Source organism: Protomyctophum bolini (genome assembly GCF_963924005.1).
Source record: "Protomyctophum bolini genome assembly, chromosome: 3".
NCBI classification, from domain to species: Eukaryota; Metazoa; Chordata; class Actinopteri; order Myctophiformes; family Myctophidae; genus Protomyctophum; species Protomyctophum bolini.
This window is the reverse complement of record NC_137864.1, coordinates 39,968,945-39,990,096: the sequence shown is the minus strand read 5'-3', so window position 1 is coordinate 39,990,096 and position 21,152 is coordinate 39,968,945. Positions and strand designations below refer to the sequence as shown.

Here is a 21,152-nt window from a genome sequence, read left to right as displayed (position 1 = left end):
TAAATGCTTCCGTCGTACAGTCTGGAGCAACGGAAGCTCTGATCACGAGTAAAATATAAATGCTTCCGTCTTACAGTCTGGAGCAACGGAAGCTCTGATGCATGAGTAAAATATAAATGCTTCCGTCTTACAGTCTGGAGCAACGGAAGCTCTGATCACTTGTGTGTGCGTGTGTGTGTGTGTGTAGATACGTTCTGGATCAACCCTCAGTACAAGGTGGTCCTCAGGGAGGAAGACGATGACCCAGAGGATGAAGAGCAGGCCTGTAGCTTCCTGTTGGCTCTGATCCAGAAAGACAGACGGCGATTCAGGAAACAAGGCCAGGACATGTTGACCATCGGCTTCGCTGTGTACGAGGTACAAATATACTTAGAAATACATTAAATACATTAAATATACTATATAATGTATATATATATATACTATACTACTATATACATACAGGGCATGTTGACCATCGGCTTCGCTGTGTACGAGGTACAAATATACTCGGAAATACATTAAATATATGTACTATACTACTAACATACAGACCATACAGACCATACAGACCATGTTGACCGTCGGCTTCGCTGTGTACGAGGTACAAATATACTTAGAAATACATTAAATATATATATTTATATATATATATACTATACTACTATATACATACAGGACATGTTGACCATCGGCTTCGCTGTGTACGAGGTACAAATATACTCAGAAATACATTTGTAGCTGTCATCAAGATTAAAAGCTGCCTACAGAATTAAAAGTTCATTTATAAAAGTACATAAGTTAAAGTTCATAATGTTTTTTGTTTCATGTCAATTTCATGTTTCTATGTGTTTCTACTTTGTTTTCAATGTGTTTTGAGGTAATTTATGTTTGATTGATTGACTAAGGTCACTTAAACCTCTGAGCAGTGGAAGCCTGATCTGCTGATTGAGCAAGGGTGTTTTGGATCCTCATAATTAGCAGAGCAGGGCAGAGACAGTTCATTCTGAGAGAGAGCTTCAGCGTGCAACAGCTAAAATGCATTGCTGCTGCCACATGTAGATTTGCTGTTTTCCAGCCCTTGATATCAGTCAAAGCCAATGTACTGATACTGAAAGATTTCCCCCGTTTATTCCCCCCAAAGTGGATGCGGCCAATGAGGTATATTTGTTACATTTGTGTCTGTTTATTTGTAACCTGTGTTGTTCTTCATTATTGTTCTCTATGAGAATATTGTACTGAATGTATATTGTCTTTTATGTTTTTATTCAGTTCTCACGGCATTTAGCATACGCTAAATAAATGTCTGTACATACAAAGAACGCCTTGTGACGTATCTATTCTACCGGAGGGGGCTACAGTGAGAACTCAGCCTGCTCGACACGAGGTGAAGGGGCCTGTCTGTGCCTACCGTCGACCGTGCTGCAAGCAAGTTTCCATGGTTCACCTGCAGTGACTTCCAGCAACAGATAAGACTGTGACTACATTGGGTTCCCAGCAAGTGGAGTTCGAGAGCTTTGGGTGGTTAAGCCAACAAGAAGTAACACATTTAAAATAAGTTAAATGTTGAGTGGAGTAACCTACTCACTGCTTTAAAGGGACTCTATAAAATTGCTTAAAGGGACATTTCTAGTATTTTGCACATGTCTTTCTATGTTCAAGTTGTTGTTGATTTCACTACAGTCATTTAATTTTAAGCAAGTTTCAAGTGTAAACGACACTTAAAGTCTAAGGGTGAAAATATTTTTGGTGTTATACATTTTCTGATTTAATCTTAAGTGGTTTACTCCTAAAGAATTGAAGTGACTATATTGCAACCAAGAGTGATATAAGTTTACTAGTGTTAAAACAAGTGTTATCCATTTCATTGGGTAATTTAATTTAAAGTTCATGTGTATTGTGAAATAATTTATGATACTTAAGTCAGTCTAAAATATATACTTGGTTAAAAATACTTATGGTAATTATTTGCAAGTGAAACAATTTCATTAAGGGTGTTTGATACATTTAAGGTTTTTCTAAAACATTTATGTCAAACTAAAATCCAAGTTAATTTGCAAGTGTTACATTCCAAAATCGTAGTATTATTTTAGGTTAAGCCAGTTAATTTAACTGTTGTTTTTTGTTTTTGTTTAAGCTTTAAAGGCTACAGGCTACTAATTTAGGATAGCTTACAGTCAATTTTAAACAATTCTAAAGATGTCTGAGCACGAAGCTAGTAAAACAGATTTAAACGTTACCATTACAGTTGATGCGTTAGTGCACCAGTCTACCAGTACTGATAATGCACCTTTAGACACTAACACACAATCGAGAATTGAGGTACTAAAAGGGGCCGACAATGTGTCAGAAGAGAGTGAAGATGATGCAGATAAACCGCGAAGAAGCCGGAGAACCCGAAAGCTTACTGAAAAAGGTCAAAACCTTGAAGATGACAAAATAAGAAATATTCAGCATCACTTCACAACTTCCTATGAAAAATGGAAAGCTCTTGCCAAGGAGGCTAAGAAAGCATTCAATGAAGCTCTATCCAATGACATATTGGAAAGCGTTATGACCAAGGTCAGCTGTGCTGAGAAAGATGTAACACAAGCTTATGTTGACTTACGCCGACACATTACCCCTGAAAGTCAGACCCGCCGTCGTGTCGACACTTGTGTAGCGGTGTCAGAGACCCTGACGCGTGCTTTAAAGGACAGAGATCAAGAGGCTTTGAGTGAGTCTAGCTCGAAGTTCACATTCAGTGCCAGCCAACTTTCAGTGTCTACAAGTAGACCAACCACAAGATCAAGGCACTCAAACCTGTCCGCTGCAAAGAAACAAGAAGCTGCAGCAGATTTAGCTGCAAATCAAGCCACTTTAGATGTCCTAAATGTAATGGACTATGAGAAGCAACAGCTTGAAACCCTTGAAGCTGAGAACAGGCAAAGGCTTGCACAGCAAGAAGTGGAAAATGCTGCAAGGCAAAGTGCTTTAGAAGAGAAGCGCAGGCAGTTAGAGCGCTTAGATGCAGTCAAAAAGATGAATGCTGCAAAGGCACGACTACAAGTGTATGAACAAGAAGTGGGCTCAGATGACGACATATCGGAGTTGCTTGAAGACAGCAAATCTATTAAACTGAAACCCACACTTAAGTCAAAGCGTCTGCCTGTGCAATATGTGGCATCACCACAACATGTCTCACAAGCACAATCGGCTATGATAACCCAAGCAACCACAAGGGGCCAGCCTGCTACTAATGCCCAGCAGATGACACAAGCAGTCACAAGCCAACCTGCTGCTAGTGCTCAGCAAGAGGATAGCGCTACAGCAATCGCCAGAGCAATTGCCGAGTCCATCAATGCAAGCCGACTCCCTGTACCAGAGCCGTCAGTTTTCAGTGGAGACCCACTAAGGTACAAAGACTGGAAGATGTCATTTCAAACGTTGATAGGCAGAAAGAACATTCCAGTAAATGAAAAAGTATACTATCTTCGCAAGTACGTCGGCGGACCGGCAAAGAAAGCCATAGAAGGTTATTTCCTGTTAGGCACAGAAGCAGCCTATCATTCAGCATGGGACATACTTGAAGAGAGATATGGAAGCTCATTTGTGATAGCCAAAGCCTTCAGAGATAAACTTACCGCGTGGCCGAAGATAGGACCCAGAGACAGCGTGGAACTGAGAGAGTTCGCAGACTTTCTGCAAGGCTGTCAATCAGCGATGTCACAGATTAAAGGCCTAGAAGTCTTAAATGACTGCGCTGAAAACCAACGAATACTTACCAAGCTTCCTGATTGGCTGACAGCCAGTTGGAACAGAAAGGTCATTGAGAATCTGGAAGAGTGGCAGGAATTCCCTAGTTTCGGGAAATTTGTTAAGTTTGTCACAAAGGAAGCCAAGATAGCCTGTAATCCAGTGACCTCTCTTTATGCTCTGAAGTCGTGTGATGTCGAGAAGTCAAAGACACCACCAAAGCACCAAGACACCAAGACACGAAGTATTGGTGCAAAGGTACTAGCAACTACAAGCACATCTGAAGGGAAACCAGATGCTAAAGGGTGTGTCTTTTGTGAGAAGTCAAACCATGGCATTCACACATGTCGAAAGTTCATGGCCAAGTCAGTCGCAGAACGAGTCAAGTTCGTGCAGACCAACAGATTATGCTTTGGATGCATGAAATCAGGTCACCAGTCTAAAAATTGTGACAACAAGAGTGTCTGTGACACATGTAAAAGGAAGCACCCTACCTGTTTACACGAAAACCGTACCAAAGACGACGGAAAGAAACCACAGAAGGATGACAAACAAAAGGAGAGTGAGAAGCACTCAAAGGACAAAGAAAGGTCAAAGGACAAGACAGATGAAACAGCAAGTGAAGCAACATCACACCGTGTAGTGCAGGATATGAGCAACGCTTGCACTTCCACAGTTGTTCCAGTGTGGTTATCCACTACAAGTAGACCAGAGAATGAAGTTCTTGTATATGCACTTCTGGACAACCAAAGTGATACCACCTTCATCTTGCAAGAGAAAGCTGACACTCTGGACACACAGAAGGTTCCGGTGCAGCTAAAGCTGTCTACATTGTCATCCAAGAACACGATCATTCCAAGTCAGAAGTTAACTGGGCTACAAGTCAGGGGGTTTTACTCATCTAAGAAAATCCCTCTCCCAGTCACTTATACAAGAGAGTTCATTCCTGCCAATCTCGGTCATATTCCTACACCCAAGACTGCCAGAGCATGGTCTCACCTGGAGTATCTTGCTGAAGAGATCGCACCATTAATCGATTGCGACATTGGTCTGCTTATTGGCTATAATTGTTCCCATGCCCTGCTACCCAGAGAAGTGGTGTCAGGCAAAGACAATGAGCCTTTTGCCCAAAGAACAGACCTCGGCTGGAGTATAGTCGGCTGTGTCAATCCCTGTGTCGACTATGGCGATGTAATTGGAAGCAGCCACAGGATTGTTGTCAAAGAAGTGACACCAAATCTTCACTCGCATGCTAATCAAACAAGTGAAGTCCGATACATCTGCCGAACACAAGTCAGAGAAGTTGTCACTCCACCAGACGTGATACGGGTGCTTGAATCAGACTTCAATGAGAGAACGGCAGAGGATGCTCATTTCTCCCAAGAGGATCTGCGCTTCATCGCAACGATGGAAGATGGAATCAAGATCAAGGCAAACGGTCACTGTGAAATGCCGTTGCCGTTTAAGGAAGACAGACCAAGTCTACCAGACAATAGAGTGTGTGCAAATCACCGCCTCAAGTGTCTGAAAAGGAGATTCGAGAAAGACAAGCAGTACCATAAAGACTACATTGACTTCATGAGTGGAACAATCACGCGTGGAGATGCTGAAAAGGTTCCAGCTGAAGAAATGAACAAAGGTCCTGTCTGGTACATCCCTCACCATGGGGTTTATCACCCTCAGAAACCCGGAAAGATAAGGGTTGTGTTCGACTGCTCTGCGAAGTTCCAGGGCATGTCGTTGAATGATCATCTGCTCACTGGACCAGAACTGACAAATTCCCTAGTAGGTGTCCTCTGTAGGTTCCGCAAGGGTCCAGTAGCAATAATGTGCGATATTGAACGCATGTTCCATCAATTCCACGTAAGAGCAGAAGACCAAGACTATCTGAGATTTCTCTGGTGGGATGATGGAGACTTTCAATCAGAACCATCGGTCTATAGGATGAGAGTGCACCTGTTCGGAGCAGCCTCGTCGCCAGGCTGTGCAAACTATGGCCTCAAGTACGTTGCTGCACAAGGACAAGGCCGCTTCAGTGAAGCATCCATCGCTTTCATCGAAAGGAACTTTTATGTGGATGACGGTCTGATAAGTCTGGCAACTGCAGATGAAGCAATACAGTTGGTCAGTGAAGCAAGGCAGATCTGCAGCACAGGCAAGCTGCGAATCCACAAGTTCATTTCCAACAGTCAGGAGGTGCTTGCATCCATCCCTAAAGAAGAATGTGCTGAAACAGTAAGACATCTAGATCTAGCCTTGGGTGAGCCGCAGCTTGAAAGAGCCCTAGGTGTACGATGGTGTCTTGTTTCAGACCAGTTTCAGTTCAGAGTGGTAGTAAATGAACACCCGCTGTCTAGAAGAGGAGTACTGTCGACAGTAGCGTCCATCTTTGATCCACTTGGCTTTGTAGCACCCTTCATCCTAGTTGGGAAGCAAATACTGCAACAGATGTGCAGAGACAAGATTGGATGGGATGAGCCACTCTCTGAAGAACTACGTCCAAAATGGGAGTCCTGGCTCTTGGACCTGCAGAACTTAGCTGATGTCAAGATACAGCGATGTTACCTGCCAGCAAGTTTCAAAGAAGTCAAGAAGTATGAACTCCATCACTTCTCCGACGCAAGTGTCACAGGGTATGGAGAATGCACTTACCTAAGAGCAGTCAGTGCATCAGGCCAAATCCATTGTTCTCTAGTCATGGGCAAGTCCAGAGTGGCACCTACGAAGATCACCACAATCCCACGACTTGAGCTGTCAGCAGCGGTTGTTGCTGTTCGTACAAGCGACCTGCTCAGAAAGGAGTTGGATATAGAAGATGTCCAGGAGTTCTTCTGGACCGACTCAAAGGTCGTCCTGGGTTACGTCAACAATAACGCCAGGCGATTTCATGTTTTCGTGGCAAACCGCATTACACGAATCAAAGAAAGTACCAATCCAAGTCAATGGAGACATGTACGCTCTGAAGAAAATCCAGCAGACCACGTGTCAAGAGGCCTCAAGGCAAAGGACCTCATTGCTTCCAACTGGTTTACTGGTCCAGATTTCCTCTGGTGTGACGAGCTTCCCAGCAGAGATGTTAAGGTGGGAGACATAGCAGTTGAAGACCCAGAAGTTCGTAAGACCATCGTACATAAGACCTTGGCAACAGACGTTTCACTGCCTGATCGTTTCCTGAAGTTCTCCAGCTGGACAAGTTTAGTCAAAGCCATTGCAAGACTCATGCGTCGTGTTAAGGAGCTTAAAGGTTTGACGTCAAGAACCAATGAAGCCACAAGTCTCGAAGAGAGAAAGGATGCTGAACTTACCATCATAGGTATTGTCCAAAGAGCAACCTCCTCTGATGAAATCCAGAGTCTTCAACCCAAGAAGGAGATAAGCATGGATAAGACCCGCAGAAATGCAAAGATCAACAATATAGTGGTTGTGAAAGACGACACTGCACCACGAAATGAGTGGAAACTAGCCAAGGTCACGGATGTGCACCCTGGTGAAGATGGATGTGTGAGGAAGCTACAATTGCTGATTGGAAGTTCATTACTGGATGGCCAAGGGAAGAGACTCACCGAACCAGTCTACTTGGAGAGGCCTATCCATAAGACGTTTACCCTGCTTGAAGCCGACTAAGCAACCTCTACCTCTCATGCACTCCATACACTATAGTGTTCATAACACACTACATGACACTTAAAAAAGGATGATTATGATTATAAAATGTGAAAGTTTGTTAAAGAAATCCAGGTGATTTCGGTGGGAGTGTAGCTGTCATCAAGATTAAAAGCTGCCTACAGAATTAAAAGTTCATTTATAAAAGTACATAAGTTAAAGTTCATAATGTTTTTTGTTTCATGTCAATTTCATGTTTCTATGTGTTTCTACTTTGTTTTCAATGTGTTTTGAGGTAATTTATGTTTGATTGATTGACTAAGGTCACTTAAACCTCTGAGCAGTGGAAGCCTGATCTGCTGATTGAGCAAGGGTGTTTTGGATCCTCATAATTAGCAGAGCAGGGCAGAGACAGTTCATTCTGAGAGAGAGCTTCAGCGTGCAACAGCTAAAATGCATTGCTGCTGCCACATGTAGATTTGCTGTTTTCCAGCCCTTGATATCAGTCAAAGCCAATGTACTGATACTGAAAGATTTCCCCCGTTTATTCCCCCCAAAGTGGATGCGGCCAATGAGGTATATTTGTTACATTTGTGTCTGTTTATTTGTAACCTGTGTTGTTCTTCATTATTGTTCTCTATGAGAATATTGTACTGAATGTATATTGTCTTTTATGTTTTTATTCAGTTCTCACGGCATTTAGCATACGCTAAATAAATGTCTGTACATACAAAGAACGCCTTGTGACGTATCTATTCTACCGGAGGGGGCTACAACATTAAATACATTAAATATACGCTGTGTACGAGGTACATACATAAGAAAAGGACAACTTTATTATAAACTATTGCTGCGTTGGATTCATCGCCGCGAACGTCATGCACGCTTTTATTCACTTCATTTTCATGTCGTGTACATAAAAAAAGAACAGTTATTTACCACATGATGGTGTAATTATACAGAGACAGTCATTAAGTATGTTATGGTGTAATTATGCGAGGGATGGTGTGTGAGAAGGAGGAGGAGGTAAATATTTAAACACAGCAGAGACAAAGTTGTAATGTCTGTCTTCTCCTCCTCCACAGATTCCTGAAGAGGTGAGTTCTGTGTGCTGTGCGTGTGCGTGTGCGTGTGTGTGTGTGTGTGTGTGTGTGTGTGTGTGTGTGTGTGTGTGTGTGTGTGTGTGTGTGTGCTCATGCGTGTGCGTGTGCGCGGGGCACCAAAAATGATCTGCATCCCCTCCCCTCCCCTCTCTCTAGCTCTATTAAACCCTATGGAACCTCTCCTCTCCTCTCCTCTCCTCTCCTCTCCTCTCCTCTCCTCTCCTCTCCTCTCCTCTCCTCTCCCTACATGTATTAAACCCTATGGACCCTCACCTCTCCTCTCCTCTCCAGTATCGCGGCGTTCAGAGCGTCCACCTAAAGAAGGACTTCTTCCTTCGCCACGGTTCAGTCGCTCGCTCCGAGAGCTTCATCAACCTGCGTGAGGTCAGCGCTAGGCTCCGCCTCCCGCCCGGCGAGTACCTGGTGGTGCCGTCGACCTTTGAACCCGGCAAGGAGGCGGACTTCGTCCTGCGCGTTTTCACCGAGAAGCAGCAGGAGGCCCAGTGAGTGGTTTCATGATCAGAGCTTCCGTTGCTCCAGACTGTACGACGGAAGCATTTATATTTTACTCGTGATCAGAGCTTCTGTTGCTCCAGACTGTACGACGGAAGCATTTATATTTTACTCATGATCAGAGCTTCTGTTGCTCCAGACTGTACGACGGAAGCATTTATATTTTACTCATGATCAGAGCTTCTGTTGCTCCAGACTGTACGACGGAAGCATTTATATTTTACTCATGATCAGAGCTTTCGTTGCTCCAGACTGTACGACGGAAGCATTTATATTTTACTCATGATCAGAGCTTTCGTTGCTCCAGACTGTACGACGGAAGCATTTATATTTTACTCATGAACAGAGCTTCCGTTGCTCCAGACTGTACGACGGAAGCATTTATATTTTACTCGTGATCAGAGCTTTCGTTGCTCCAGACTGTACGACGGAAGCATTTATACTTTACTCATGATCAGAGCTTCCGTTGCTCCAGACTGTACGACGGAAGCATTTATATTTTACTCATGATCAGAGCTTCCGTTGCTCCAGACTGTACGACGGAAGCATTTATATTTTACTCGTGATCAGAGCTTCCGTTACTCCAGACTGTACGACGTAAGCATTTATATTTTACTCGTGATCAGAGCTTCCGTTACTCCAGACTGTACGACGGAAGCATTTATATTTTACTCATGATCAGAGCTTCCGTTGCTCCAGACTCTACGACGGAAGCATTTATATTTTACTCGTGATCAGAGCTTCCGTTGCTCCAGACTGTACGACGGAAGCATTTATATTTTACTCGTGATCAGAGCTTCCGTTGCTCCAGACTGTACGATGATGCATTTATATTTGACACATGATCAGAGCTTCCGTTGCTCCAGACTGTATGACGGAAGCATTTATATTTTACTCATGATCAGAGCTTCCGTTACTCCAGACTGTACGACGGAAGCATTTATATTTTACTCGTGATCAGAGCTTCCGTTGCTCCAGACTGTATGACAGAATTAAGCATTTGAACATTGCGAGAGTCCACAGTTGGCAACGCCAGACTAGTTTTAGTTTAAGTTTAGTTTTAATTTGAGTCTTTTTGGTCTTTGGGATAATTTTCCATTTAGTTTCAGTCTGTTTTTTTTTTTTTTTTTTTACTTTAATCTAGTTTTAGTCGACTAAAAGTAAATATCATTAGCTTTTAAATCTAGAGTTGATTTAGTCAATAATGTCGGCGGGCCGTGAAGGTGTATTCATTCCTGATTTGTGTGTGTGTGTGTGTGTGTGTGTGTGTGTGTGTGTGTGTGTGTGTGTGTGTGTGTGTGTGTGTGTGTGTGTGTGTGTGTGTGTGTGTGTGTGTGTGTGTGTGTGTGTGTGTGTGTGTGTGTGTGTGCAACAGGGAACTAGATGACGATATCGTTGCTAACCTGGAGGAAGAGGTAACCATGACGATCTTTGATCTCACACACACACACACACACACACACACACACAGAGACACACACACACACACACACACACGAGTTGTTTTCACCACCAGGAGTTGGTAAAGTGTAATGTTGTGTTTTGTTCACCAGGAGGTGACAGAGAGCGACATCGATGATTCTTTCAGAGCCATGTTCGCTCAGCTCTCTGGAGATGTGAGTCATCATCATCATGATGATGTCATCATCATGATGTCAGACATCATCATGATGTCGTCATCATGATATTCTAATTCATATCCGTTTAAATGTATATATCCTGAAGACTCACTGCGTGAAAAGAGGAGTTAACGGGCAATTATAGGTCACTGTATTTTGCCCGTAAACCTCAAGTTTAGCAGCGTATACAGTTAATATACAGTAATATACAGGTGTGACGGTACAATTCGGGAATTTACCGGAGTTTGTTGGAAAGTTTAATGGGAGTTTCCTGTAATATACACATCCGTATTCCATGCTTTTTGCACGGTGTCATAGGCTGAGTTTTCCGTGCCCAGATTTGAAACCATGACCTTGTAATGTGTTACAAAGACATGAGCCCTACTGTACCTACTGTACCTACTGTGCTATCCTGACACATCAGTTGTTTTATTGTCAAGTCATTTAAACCATACTTTATTCTATGAATAATTTAAACCAACCATACTTTAATATATGAATAATTTAACCATACTTTAATCTATGAATAATTTAACCATACTTTAATCTATGAATAATTTAAACCATACTTTAATATATGAATAATTTAAACCATACTTTAATCTATGAATAATTTAAACCATACTTTAATCTATGCATAATTTAAACCATACTTTAATCTATGATTAATTCAAACCAACCATACTTTAATCTATGATTAATTTAAACCAACCATACTTTAATCTATGAATGATTTAAACCTTACTTTAAGCTATGAATAATTTAAACCAACCATACTTTAATCTATGAATAATTTAAACCATACTTTAATCTATGAATAATTTAAACCATACTTTAATCTATGAATAATTTAACCATACTTTAATCTATGAATAATTTAAACCATACTTTAATATATGAATAATTTAAACCATACTTTAATCTATGAATAATTTAAACCATACTTTAATCTATGCATAATTTAAACCATACTTTAATCTATGATTAATTTAAACCAACCATACTTTAATCTATGATTAATTTAAACCAACCATACTTTAATCTATGAATAATTTAAACCTTACTTTAAGCTATGAATAATTTAAACCAACCATACTTTAATCTATGAATAATTTAAACCATACTTTAATCTATGAATAATTTAAACCATACTTTAATCTATGAATAATTTAAACCATACTTTAATCTATGAATAATTTAAACCAACCATACTTTATTCTATGCATAATTTAAACCATACTTTAATCTATGAATAATTTAAACCAACCATACTTTAATCTATGAATAATTTAAACCATAGTTTAATCTATGAATAATTTAAACCATACTTTAATCTATGAATAATTTAAACCATACTTTAATCTATGCATAATTTAAACTATACTTTAATCTATGAATAATTTAAACCATACTTTAATCTATGAATAATTTAACCATACTTTAATCTATGAATAATTTAAACCATACTTTAATCTATGAATAATTTAAACCATACTTTAATCTTTGAATAATTTAAGAAGGCAATAAGCAAATATACTTTTGAGTACCAACTCATATATACCATATATTATATTATTATATTATACCAACGCATAGTACTCAATCTTCAGATCTACAGTACATGCATACATCACAGGTCAGCTTTGTAACCATTTTTGTATTAACGATACAATCTGCATGAACAATTACTAAAGCTATCAAATGCTGTAATTGTAAAAATGGTCCATAGATTGTGTGTAGGACGTTTAACGCAAATCGCTCAAAGATCCATGCAGAAAATCAGGTATAAGCATTTTTCAAACTTCTCAAAATAGCGGAATATCTGAGGGCGGAGCTTACTGTTCAAAGTGACAGATGTGTTCCCCATGAGTCAAGGAACATTTGTGTTCCCCATGATTCAAGGAACATTTGGAAAGAGTTATGCCTGTTCAAAGGTTTCATTTTCAAAAAAATGCTATAGTGCCCCCCTTTGTCCTATTGGAGTAATGCTGGTTTCAGTGCTATTTGGCATGACCCTCTAATATACTGTAAATATGTTTTCACTTAAAAAATCACACCCGTGTGAACTGAGTGGTGCAACTCCCCCCGCCCTCTCTCTCTCTCTCTCTCTCTCTCTCTCTCTCTCTCTCTCTCTCTCACTCTCATTAGCAGGCAACAGTGCAGCACTCTCTCTCTCTTTCTGTTTCTGGCACAACAGCGCCCATACTGGTACTAATAGTCATACTGGTGCTCATTAACGTCGCATACATAGGCGGACACGGACATTGCTGTTCCTTGGAGTGGTTGCACCACTCAAAAAAGTACTATAGATTCCCTTGTCCGTATAGGTCCAAAGTTCACGTGTAGAACTTTTCATGCATTTTCATAGACTTCAAAATGGCGGATGATCTAGAGGTCAGAGGTCAAAAGTAATAGCACGTGTTCGGCATGAGGAGACGCATGTGTGTGTCAAAGTTTCATTGCCGACGGTCAAACGGTTCATTAGCTATGCGCATTTAAAGTTTGTTGGCGGAAGGATAAGAAAAGAAAAAAAACAGACAAAAACAATAAGGTCCTTTCAGGACTGCTTGGTCCCTTTAATAATCAATGCGATTTCAATGGGGCTTCGCAGGACTGTGCAGTGCACAGGCCCTAATTCTGTCTGTCTGTCTGTCTGTCTGTCTGTCTGTCTGTCTGTCTGTCTGTCTGTCTGTCTGTCTGTCTGTCTGTCAGGACATGGAGATCAGTGTCAGAGAGCTAAGGACGGTTCTCAACAGAGTCGTGACCAAACGTGAGTTCTCAAATGTATAAATATTATTTAAGGAAGGGAGAAGAGTTTGAGACGTGTGGAGCGTTGTCCAGGGTGTCTTAGAGAAGGGAAAAGAGTTTGGGACGTGTGGAGCGTTGTCCAGGGTGTTTTAGAGAAGGGAGAAGAGTCTGGGACGTGTGGAGCGTTGTCCAGGGTGTTTTAGAGAAGGGAGAAGAGTCGGGGCGTGTGGATTGTTGTCCTTTTAGAGAAGGAAGAAGAGTCTGGGACGCGTGGAACGTTGTCCAAGGTGTTTTAGAGAAGGGGGAAGAGTCTGGGACGTGTGGAGCGTTGTCCAGGATGTTTTAGAGAAGGGGGAAGAGTCTGGGACGTGTGGAGCGTTGTCCAGGGTGTTTTAGAGAAGGGGGAAGAGTCTGGGACGTGTGGAGCGTTGTCCAGGGTGTTTTAGAGAAGGGGGAAGAGTCTGGGACGTGTGGAGCGTTGTCCAGGGTGTTTTAGAGAAGGGGGAAGAGTCTGGGACGTGTGGAGCGTTGTCCGTTGTCCAGGCGTTTTTAGTTAAGGTACTTCCAACTTCCCTGCGTCGGCTGATCTGAGCGCTGGGAAGGGTTTGTAGGGTTCGATCAGACTTTGAAGATATGGGGGAGCCATACCTTTGGTTGCTTTGAATGCCAGCACAATAATGACATGACAAACAAATATGTGAGGGAGAATTAATACTACTATTTACTATGTTATAATGCATTTCTGATGTACTAATAAGTATTTCTGACGTAGTAAAAAGTATTTCTGAATTCTGATGTACTATTACAGACAGAGATCTGCAGACGGATGGTTTCAGCATGGAGTCCTGCAGAGCCATGGTCAGCCTGATGGATGTATCCTTATCACTCTGATTACTTCTTACTTATATTACATCATGGTCAGCCTGATGGATTTATCCTTATTACTCTGATTACTTATTACTTATATTACATCATGGTCAGCCTGATGGATGTATCCTTATTACCTTAGTCTGAAGGAGAAACATCTACTGTTTGTGGGCAGTGGAGTCAGTGGTGGAGAGGAAGGCGCACGCTATGGACCTGCACTGATGCCAGGAGGACATATAGAAGCCTGGCCACACATAAAGGACGTCTTCCAGGGCATTGCTGCCAAAGTCGGAACATCACCATGCTGTGATTGGGTGGGTGACGAGGGTGCAGGTCACTTTGTGAAGATGGTTCACAATGGTATTGAGTATGGAGACATGCAGCTCTGCTGTGAGGCCTACCACTTGATGAAAGATGTCCTGGGCATGGACCATGATGAAATGGCAAAGACTTTCGACAACTGGAACGAGACAGAATTGGACTCCTTCCTCATTGAGATCACAGCCAATATCCTGAAGTACAAGGACTGTGATGGGGAACATCTACTTCCAAAGATCCGCGACAGTGCCGGCCAGAAGGGGACAGGGAAGTGGACTGCCATCTCAGCCTTGGAGTATGGCACACCTGTCACCTTGATTGGGGAGGCTGTCTTTGCGAGATGTCTGTCTTCTCTGAAGGATGAGAGAGTGCAGGCCAGCAAGAGCCTGTCTGGGCCCCAGGGAATCAAGTTCAGTGGGAGCAAGACTATCTTCCTGGAGGACATCAGAAAGGCCCTCTATGCTTCCAAGATAATCTCCTATGCCCAAGGCTTCATGCTACTGAGACAGGCGGCCAAGGAGTTTGGCTGGAGCCTTAACTACGGTGCCATCGCTCTGATGTGGAGGGGAGGGTGCATCATCAGAAGTTTCTTCCTGGGGAAGATCAAGGAGGCGTTCGACAGGGACCGTGACATTCAGAACCTGCTGCTGGACGACTTCTTCACTAATGCAGTACAAGAGTGCCAGGAGTCATGGCGCAGGACCGTGAGCACAGGCGTCCAGCATGGCATCCCCATGCCCTGTTTCACCACGGCACTTTCCTTCTATGATGGGTATAGACATGCTGTGCTTCCAGCTAACCTTCTCCAAGCCCAGAGGGATTACTTTGGAGCACACACATATGAGCTGCTGTCCAAGCCTGGCCACTTCATCCACACCAACTGGACCGGTACTGGTGGAAACGTGTCATCTTCTTCCTACAATGGCTAAGGTGGAATTCCACATCTAGTCTGCAAAATAAAATGATAAACAAGACTGAAGACCATGTGGGCAGCTGTATTTGTACCAGTGTGTAGTACATATTGTGTATTTCTTTAACAGTGTGTAGTACATATTGTGTATTTCTTTAACAGTGTGTAGTACATATTGTGTATTTCTTTAACAGTGTGTAGTACATATTGTGTAATTCTTTAACAGTGTGTAGTACATATTGTGTATTTCTTTAACAGTGTGTGTTAGAAAGACGGCAGTGCGAGGCTGGGACTGATTGAGTTTCAGGTTTTGTGGAACAAAATCAGGAAGTGGCTGGTGAGACACGCACGCACGCATGCACACGCACGCACACATGCACACACACGCACACATGCCTACGTTCAATGTAAATATGCATAGAACAATGTCAAATAAGCTATATGTGAAATACACACGTCACAGCAGAACAAAAACACAACTAATATTATTATGAGCCGTTTCTACACGTTTTACTCAAATTGTCCACTTTTTTAATGCTTCATAACTCTGTGGGCTATATCTTGCACCACCGCTTCAACCTCATATCCCTAAACTTATTCGCCATTTTTTTTACTATTTAAAGAAACCTTTTTAAATAGTTAAAATAGCTGATCTACAAGCTCACAACGTGTCGATGTAGATCGGCTAGTTGAACTATTTTAAAATGATTTTCAAAATAGTAAAAAATGGCAAATAAATTTAGGGATTAGGGATAAGGGATGGGATAAGTTTAGGGATTAGGGATAAGGGATGAGGTTTAAGGGTGGCACAAGATGGAGTCCTGTGTCTGTATGAGTAGTAATCAGAGTAAATGTACTCCGTTACTTCTAGGGAGTATTCAGGGAGTACGATCTGGATAAATCTGGATGTATGAGTTCCTACGAGATGAGACTGGCTCTGGAGAACGCTGGTAAGTGTGTGTGTGTGTGTGTGTGTGTGTGTGTGTGTGTGTGTGTGTGTGTGTGTGTGTGTGTGTGTGTGTGTGTGTGTGTGTGTGTGTGTGTGTGTGTGTGTGTGTGTGTGTGTGTGTGTGTGTGTGTGTGTGTGTGTGTGTGTGTGTGTGTGTGTGTGTGTGTGTGTGCGTGCGTGCGTGCATTTTCAGAATTTATGGATGCTGGTTGCCAGATGTGTGTTTTTATGGATGCTGGTTACCAGATATGTGTGTGTTTTTCAGGGTTTAAGCTCAACAACAGACTGTACCAGATGCTGGTTGCCAGATATGCTGACGGAGAAACCATCGACTTTGACAACTTCACCTGCTGCCTGGTGAAACTGGAGGCCATGTTCAGTAAGTACTGGTTTATTACTGGTACTAGTTAATTACTGGTTAATTACTAGTTAATTACTGGTACTAGTTACTAGTTAAGTACTGGTTCATTAATGCTACTAGTTAATTACTGGTAATAGTTACTAGTTAGTTACTGGTTTATTACGGGTACTAGTTACTAGTTAATTATTGGTTTATTAATGGTACTAGTTAGATACTGGTTGATTACTGGTTTATTACTGGTACTAGTTAGATACTGGTTCATTACTGGTTCATGTACAGTATTTGTTAAAATGTTGTTTTTATGTGGACACGCCCACCAGTTCATTAAGTATGCCTGGTTTGCCTGGTGGGTGGTGATTGGTGGTGATCCACCTGAACTGAAGACACACCCACAGCTGTAGTTGTATGATAAAGGGGGAGGAGTTAGAGATGGGGCTGATAGTGTGATGTCACTATATTACTGTTTATTTAAGTTTGATGGTCAAGGGTTCTAACCTGACTCTGCCAGCTGGGGGCGGTATTGGGTAACCATGTTCCCCAACACAGCATCCATCTGGGATCTCTCAGGGAGTTGTGTGGTTCGAACCACTCGTGGTTCGAACCAATCAGTGTGAGCTAAGGGCGGGACATGTGCGAAACCGGATGTGACGCTATATAGACACGTCAATATGATTGGTTGTGTTTGCACGCCCACACGGTGATAGACAGACGGTCCCATCCAATCATCTACCAAGTATCTTGAAAAAAAGGAACAGCCCCGTCATCGAATTTGCTTCCGAGATCCCAGATCCCAATAAGCTGTGAAACAAATTTGTGTAGCAAGCTTCTTGGATCTGGCAGCGTCAAGTTACAAGGGTTTCATCTCCAGGAAGAAACCCTAAATACAAAGTTAATACACCATTGCACATAAAAACGACTCCAGGTTGTCTACTGAAGTACTGTCACCTCATAGACACATGACAAACTGAAAAAATACAAACATTAATGTGGCACTCCATCTTTAATTACTGGTACTAGCACATGTATGTTGGATTCTAGGCTGATTCAGGGTAGATGTATGTTGGATTCTAGGCTGATTCAGGGTAGATGTATGTTGGATTCTAGGCTGATTCAGGGTAGATTTATGTTGTTGGATTCTAGGCTGATTCAGGGTACATGTATGTTGGATTCTAGGCTGATTCAGGGTAGATTTATGTTGGATTCTAGGCTGATTCAGGGTAGATGTATGTTGGATTCTAGGCTGATTCAGGGTAGATGTATGTTGTTGGATTCTAGGCTGATTCAGGGCACATGTATGTTGGATTCTAGGCTGATTCAGGGCACATGTATGTTGGATTCTAGGCTGATTCAGGGTAGATGTATGTTGTTGGATTCTAGGCTGATTCAGGGCACATGTATGTTGGATTCTAGGCTGATTCAGGGCACATGTATGTTGGATTCTAGGCTGATTCAGGGTACATGTATGTTGGATTCTAGGCTGATTCAGGGTACATGTATGTTGTTGGATTCTAGGCTGATTCAGGGTACATGTATGTTGTTGGATTCTAGGCTGAGTCAGGGCACATGTATGTTGGATTCTAGGCTGATTCAGGGCACATGTATGTTGGATTCTAGGCTGATGTATGTTTTTAATGTTTATTTTTTCAGAGGCATTTCAACAGTTAGATCGGGAGAAAACTGGGACGGCACAACTTAACATCACTGAGGTACGCACGCACGCACGCACGCACGCACGGCCTGTTGTCCCCCTCTGGGGCTCTGAACCTAACCTGACTTTGCCAGATGGGGGCGGTATTGGGTAACCATGTTCCCCAACACAGCAACCATCTGGGATCTCTCAGGGAGTTGAGCTAACACCGAACAGCTCCTGTACCGAACCAATCAGCGTGAGCTAAAGGCGGGATATGTGCGAAACCGGATGTGAAGCTATATAGACACGTCAATATGATTGGTTGTGTTTGCACGCCCACACGGTGATAGACAGACGGTCCCATCCAATCATCTACCAAGTATCTTGAAAAAAAGGAACAGCCCCGTCATCGAATTGCCTCCCGAGATCCCAGATCCCAATAAGCTGTGAAACAAACTTGTGTAGCAAGCTTCTTGGATCTGGCAGCGTCAGGTTACTCTGAACCTGCCTGGCCGCATCATCAGCGGCGCACATCGCACCCGTGACGTGCAGGCCTGCACCGCAGAATTAGAGCAGATCTACAAGCTCACAACGCGTCGCAGCGTGACGTGTTGTGAGCTTGTAGATCGGCCACGCCGCCGCGCAACGAAGTAGAATTATTATACACACAATGGAAACCAAACATAAACAAGCTGAACACATGTATGTAGTTGAGTCTGAGTGCAACCGCCGCTCCGCTCACAAACACTGAACACTGTATGAACACTGAACACATGTATGAACACTGAACACATGTATGTAGTTGAGTCTGAGTGCAACCGCCGCTCCGCTCACAAACACTGAACACTGTATGAACACTGAACACATGTATGAACACTGAACACATGTATGTAGTTGAGTCTGAGTGCAACAGCCGCTCCGCTCACAAACAAAACCACTCGTCACTCCAGTGAAGTGAAAAGGTAGGTTGTGACATGTGACTGTCATGCATGTGACTGTCATGTGACTCATGTCATGCATGTGACTGTGTCATGTGACTGTCATGCATCATGACTGTGTGGACAAAAAAGAAGGTTGAGCGGTTTGGGGACCGCTCCTCTATCTACATGACCATATTTGGTGTTGTGTCTACAGTGGCTCTACTTGACCATGTGTGGCTGACCGAGCTCTGTGATTGGCCGGGACGTCTACGAGTCAACAGGAAGCAGGAAGTAGATGACAGCAGCAACCTCTGGGTGCTCTCTCTCTCTCTCTCTCTCTGTCTCTCTCTGTGTCTCTCTCTCTCTGTCTCTCTCTCTCTGTCTCTCTCTCTGTCTGTCTCTCTCTCTCTCTCTCTCTCTCTCTCTCTCTCTCTCTCTCTCTCTCTCTCTGTGCCTCTGCAACGACGCTGCAATGCCATGCCTGACCTGTAGAGGGAGCACTAGTAGCAACAGTTAGCATGATGACGCTCCAGTGGCTCCACATATATTAATATCCATAGAGATTCATTTACATTATTATAATGAGTGTACGTTACGCTCCACTAATAACCATCAAATGTAACTATTTTTAAACTACCTTCACCGCCAAAATGTAATATTATTAATTTTTTATTGTATTTATTTATTTATTTATTATTTATTATTTATCATTTGTCATTATTTTCACGTTAAAATAAAAATAAAAACTGACCTACAAGCTCATAGCGCGGCACTCGGTGCCGCGCTATGAGCTTGTAGATCTGCTATTTTGCAACAGCTAAAGCATATTGAGCATAACACGATGCTTAAAACACCAAAAGGGATTCCCGCCATGAATGGGTTAAATACTGCAGTAATGATGTCATTCTGTAGAACACGTTGAATATTAATTAAATTATGAAAAAATAAAAGATAAAAGGTGTGTGCGCGTTCTCTGTCTCCTATTGGTTTATCAGGAATGGATGTGCTGTCTGTCTCCTATTAGCCTCGGAAACCCAGACGTTTTATTTCCAGGGAGAAAAACAAGTCTGGGTCCGAGTCCACTTCAATCTGTCATAGAGTAGTCTGGGTTCGAGTCCACTTCAATACGGCATAGAGTAGTCTGGGTCCGAGTCCACTTCAATCTGGCATAGAGTAGTCTGGGTCCGAGTCCACTTCAATCTGTCATAGAGTAGTCTGGGTCCAAGTCCACTTCAATACGGCATAGAGTAGTCTGGGTCCAAGTCCACTTCAATCTGGCATAGAGTAGTCTGGGTCCGAGTCCACTTCAATCTGTCATAGAGTAGTCTGGGTTCGAGTCCACTTCAATCTGGCATAGAGTAGTCTGGGTCCGAGTCCACTTCAATCTGGCATAGAGTAGTCTGGGTCCGAGTCCACTTCAATATGGCATAGAGTAGTCTGGGTCCGAGTCCACTTCAATATGGCATAGAGTAGTCTGGGTCCGAGTCCACTTCAATCTGGCATAGAGTAGTCTGGGTCCGAGTCCACTTCAATCTGTCATAGAGTAGTCTGGGTCCGAGTCCACTTCAATTCGTAGTCACGTGGTCTACATCTATGGACCAAATTGCGAGGCTGTAACATGTTGCAAACCAAAGTTAGCAAACCCCATTGACTTTGAAGGGGGCATTTTTCGCGTTGTTTATTGTGAATTACGTCGGCACGGTAACGCGAATCGGAAAGACAAGCACACCATTCCCGGCCGAGCCGCACATTTTGATGTATATATTGTGGGGCTTTGGTAAACCGTGCGGCCGGCCATAGAGGTCAAAGTGTTTGCTCCGAAATATTATTATTATGATTAAGTATGTGTTGCGGATTTCAACCTGTGTTTCTGCCATTGCATGGCAGGCACCCACCA

The 21,152-nt window shown here is 42.7% G+C and overlaps 2 protein-coding genes across 2 annotated transcripts in view; both read left to right on the top strand.

Moving 5' to 3' along the window:
* LOC308313071 (calpain-1 catalytic subunit-like) overlaps positions 1–19,858 on the top strand; it is a 29,962-nt gene extending 10,104 nt beyond the window's left edge. The window contains exons 12-23 of the mRNA XM_080759972.1: positions 188–357; positions 8,403–8,414; positions 8,712–8,923; positions 10,309–10,348; positions 10,487–10,549; positions 13,265–13,322; positions 14,109–14,173; positions 15,664–15,732; positions 16,267–16,345; positions 16,610–16,723; positions 18,353–18,411; positions 19,470–19,858. Coding sequence (XP_080616098.1) covers positions 188–357; positions 8,403–8,414; positions 8,712–8,923; positions 10,309–10,348; positions 10,487–10,549; positions 13,265–13,322; positions 14,109–14,173; positions 15,664–15,732; positions 16,267–16,345; positions 16,610–16,723; positions 18,353–18,411; positions 19,470–19,496 — 968 coding nt within the window. The 3' untranslated portion in view covers positions 19,497–19,858. The remainder of the gene's footprint in view (positions 1–187; positions 358–8,402; positions 8,415–8,711; positions 8,924–10,308; positions 10,349–10,486; positions 10,550–13,264; positions 13,323–14,108; positions 14,174–15,663; positions 15,733–16,266; positions 16,346–16,609; positions 16,724–18,352; positions 18,412–19,469) is intronic.
* LOC308313384 (6-phosphogluconate dehydrogenase, decarboxylating-like) lies at positions 14,290–15,465 on the top strand (the record flags this gene model as incomplete). Its single annotated transcript, XM_080760483.1, has 1 exon — positions 14,290–15,465. One exon carries the CDS (start codon positions 14,290–14,292, stop codon positions 15,412–15,414), a length of 1,125 nt encoding a protein of 374 aa, XP_080616609.1. The 3' UTR covers positions 15,415–15,465.
* Positions 19,859–21,152: the final 1,294 nt, after the last annotated feature.